The sequence below is a fragment of the Impatiens glandulifera genome, chromosome 5, assembly GCF_907164915.1.
Source record: "Impatiens glandulifera chromosome 5, dImpGla2.1, whole genome shotgun sequence".
Classification (NCBI taxonomy): Eukaryota; Viridiplantae; Streptophyta; class Magnoliopsida; order Ericales; family Balsaminaceae; genus Impatiens; species Impatiens glandulifera.
The window spans coordinates 30,349,541-30,353,931 of record NC_061866.1 but is presented as its reverse complement, the minus strand read 5'-3'; the positions used below and the strand labels follow the sequence as shown (position 1 = coordinate 30,353,931).

At 26.2% G+C, this 4,391-nt stretch overlaps 1 protein-coding gene across 1 annotated transcript; it reads left to right on the top strand.

Moving 5' to 3' along the window:
• Nucleotides 1-349: 349 nt before the first annotated feature.
• LOC124939201 (aspartic proteinase CDR1-like) lies at nt 350-1,288 on the top strand. The gene is made up of 2 exons (XM_047479704.1): nt 350-631; nt 740-1,288. Exons 1-2 carry the CDS (start codon nt 350-352, stop codon nt 1,286-1,288), a joined length of 831 nt encoding a protein of 276 aa, XP_047335660.1.
• Nucleotides 1,289-4,391: the final 3,103 nt, after the last annotated feature.

Sequence of the window (4,391 nt, the reverse complement as noted above, 5' to 3'; positions counted from 1 at the left end):
AGATGTCATAAATGTACAATTCATTTAACTTACAAGATAAATAAAAATAAAGATAAAATTAAAAGCATAAATATTATCGTAATATCTCGAAGAATGAGATTTTACAACCTTAATTCATTCATCTATAAATTTCACCTGTGTATACATTCAAATCTCATCTCTAAATTATTTAATTATGGAAATTATTTCTTTCCACCATGTCAGAATGCTAGTCATTTTTTTCATGCTACAACTTTCAAGCTCTTCTAATATAACTACCTCGAAATTAGTAGGGTTTTCTACCCGTCTCATTCATCGGGATTCAATTGAATCGCCATTTTATCTGGAAAATTTCAACGATACAACTCGTATGGCCGATGTAATACGTGGCTCTGAGTCCCGCTTGTCTCATTTCAATCATATCTTAGAACTTTCCAATAACAAAGCAAAGAAACCTAATGGCACATATGCGAGAATTATGCCGACTTATTCGACGTACCTCATGGAGATTTCCATTGGAACACCACCAGTCAAGCAGTTCGTGGTCTCGGACACCGCATCCGATGTCACATGGACCCAGTGCCTCCCATGTGTGAATTGTCACGAGCAAGAGCAAATCATGTTTAATTCCAAAAAGTCATCTTCTTATAAGGTATGATCATGTGGCTCGGATCAATGTAAGGATTTGGGGGAAGATCGTGTTTGTAATGATCTCCGGGAATCAGAATGTAGATATAATATATCATCCTATGTTGGCAAGGCAAGCAGTTCGGGAGAACTAGCCTTGGAGACATACAAATTGGGTCGCACTTCGTTCCCGAATATGGTTTATGGGTGTGGGAATTACAAAAATAGCATGAGTATTGAAAAAGTTTCCTCCGGTGTGTTTGGACTTGGAAGTGGGCCTCTCTCGTTCATTGGTCAGCTTCGCGAATCTTTGGGTAGAAAGTTCTCATACTGCCTAGTATCTCATTCAAAACGAAATGTAAGAAGAAAGTTCACCTTAAGAAATTTAGGTAGCAAGCTCAACTTCGGCACTAGAGCGATCGTGTCTGGGCGCGGAGTGGTGTCCACCCCCTTGGTCACCAAGCCTTCTTCACCATTATATTATCTCACATTGGAAGCAATCAGCGTAAACAATAAGAGAATTCCGTTCACAAGATTAAACAGATCCATGGAAGAAGGGGGAGTTGATATTATTGAGGAGGGTAACATCATAATAGACTCAGGCACGCCAATAACTTCTTTACCGACCAATATTTACCAAACTCTTAAGGATGAACTTAAAAGGTCGATTCATGCTGAATAAATTCAAGTGCCAGATATTCCATGGATTCTTTCCTATGTAAACAACAAGAAAATCAGTATTCCCTTTGTTACCTTCCATTTTCAAGGTGGTGCTAACTTAACTTTACCAAGTACGAGCACTTTCAGTTCAGCAAATGGTTATTTGTTTTTGACAATGTCACCCTCTAATAATGCGGCCATATTTGGAAACTTTTTACAAATGAACTTCTTAATCGGCTATGATATTGATATTGGGAAAGTCTTTTTCAAACCAACTAATTGTTTGAGTTGGTGGAGGAGATCAGAGGGTTCAGATCAGGAGTGGAGCATGGCCCCATAAGATCGATCAGTTTTCATATTTTATTTATTTATTTATTTATTTATTTCATGTTTACAAAATAAAGCAGTCATAAAATTTGTTATATTACAAAGAATACAAGCTATGAACAATGGTTTTACATAAAAAAATAATAAGATTTATTCTATTTGAAATGGACATGATACACAATTTTATTGAACTATCTTGTTCATTTTCTTTCAATACTATGTTTTAAAACTACCCATCTGAAATTAAAATCAAAATGATAAAAATGTTATATTATTCAATTTTTGATGGAGTGTATAATCGGAAAAAAAAAACACTATCTTAAAAACTACAACAAAGAAATGAAATTGTAATCTCCTTTACATGTTTTGTGATAATGGCTGAGTGTTAATCTCCAATAATGTGTGAAAACATATAATTTAAAATTAATAATAAATAATATTACACTGATCTTATTTAAAATTTTTGACAATAATTTTTTTTTATTACATCTCCCATAAATTATAATCTTGATAAGTTATCTATGTTTTTGAACTTATATCAATAACTTATTAAGTATCATAATTTGTGTTAGGTGTGGTGTAGTCAAATTTAAGGTAATATGAGATGTCAACTATATTTTTAACAAGTTTGTCAATCATTTAAAATGACCTAATTGTAATAAGTTTTATTAAATTTTCGATTTAGTGTATTATAATTATTAATATCTTTAAAATTAATTAGTATTGAGTAAATATTTATGAAAATTATTAAATTATATAAAAATATTCATTTAAACACATCAATATATATATAAATATAAATTATTAAATTTAGAATATATTTAATAATAAATTATAATATTAAATTATAATATATATATATATATATATATATATATATATATATATACTTAAATTTAAACCATGAGTAAGGAACCTAAAAGCTTGTAGTATCTAAGTTGGAAGATGGTTATGAATTTGGATATGTGAGAAAAAAGATGGATACTTAGATTGTATTATACGATCATGAATTATGAATCATGTATTATACCATATTTTTTCTTTAATTATTATTTTCTCATTTAATAAGAAATAAAAAAATATGTATAAAAAATTAATGAATGTGTAATTAATTATTAAACTTAAAAAATAATATATATAAAAAGTCATTTATATTTTTTAATAAATACTTATATATATATATATAATTTTATTTGTATTAATTATTTTATAATCTATTAAATTATATATTATATATAAACAACCTATTTAAATATAATTTTTTTTATTATTGTTTGTCACATTTTTATATTAATATTTTTAATAGTCTTCATATTTATTAGATACATTATTATTTTCTATTTAATATTTATAACTTTAATATTTTTTGTACAATATATATATATATAAATCTATTTAAAATTTAATTTACAATAAATTAAAATAAATTTAAAATATGAAATTTTATTAGTTAACAAAAAAAAAAATAACGAATGCATATAAAACTCATCAAATATTTAATTAATCAAATTGTGAGTTGACTATGATGTGATATGTTGAGGTATAAAAAGTAGGTACCAAAGGATCGTGATGTCACAAGATTAAAGATTGATTTAGATTGGTGGTTGGTTTGTCGAATGATAAGAGGTGTGTGAATGTGTAATATATATAAATATATATATATATATATATATATATATATATATATATATAACTTGGATCAATGTTTTTTTATAACGAGTATAAATATAAGTTATACCAATTCTTTTAACTTTATTTTATATTATTTTAATAAATAATTGTATATATAAGTCTATTTTTATTTATATTAATTATTTTTAATATATATATATATATATATATATAAATATATTATATAACAACTTATTTAAATACAATTAAATTTATGTTTTATTATTATTTGTCATATTTTTATATTAATATTTTTATTTGTCTTCATATTTATTTGATACATTATTATTTTATTAATTTTTTTCTCAATTTAGTTTTTGTAACATTTATATTTTCTTAATAGATTTTTTTTTTATAAATAGTTATATATATAAATATAAAGGAGTGATATGAGATGAAAATTGGAGAGTAATTGAGATAGGTAGAGAAGATGGCTTCACGTTATTTCATCACTCATTCTCTTTTTAAAATTCATATTCCAATCATTTCTCATAAATATATATATATATATATATATATATTTATATTTATATTTTTTATACTTATATTTTACAAAAATATAGTGTATTCATAGACAAAATTATAATTAAAACTCATCGATCACACGTAATGAGATAAAAACGAGATTAGATGGTAAAGAGGTTGCGATAATAATATGAGATCATTGAAGTAAAAAATATTCGAAATGAGGTCACAATATTAATAATGAGAGGTTCATTGGATTAAAAAAAATATTAGTAGTTAATTATATGAATGAGATTTTTGGTTTACCAAAAAAGAGGGGATAAAGAGGTTAGTGATATGATGAGATGATGGTTGATAATTTTGTGATGGTTAGGTACAAAAGTGAGGTCACTAGATTAATAAATATGAGATTTCTATTAGGTAATAAAGGATATTATTGGTAATAAAGGATATTAGTGGTTGGCCGAGATATTAGGGTAAGAGGTCAAAGAAGAAGAGGACAATGAGCTGATGAGAAAAAAAATACATGAGTGTCTTCTTATCCGGATTGGGATTTGATAGCAATGACCCTAACTTGTCATGCAAAAAGTCAAAACCATATGACAAACTTAAGCCAATAAGTTTTGTCAAAGAAAGTGTGACTGACATTGAATCTGATCCTA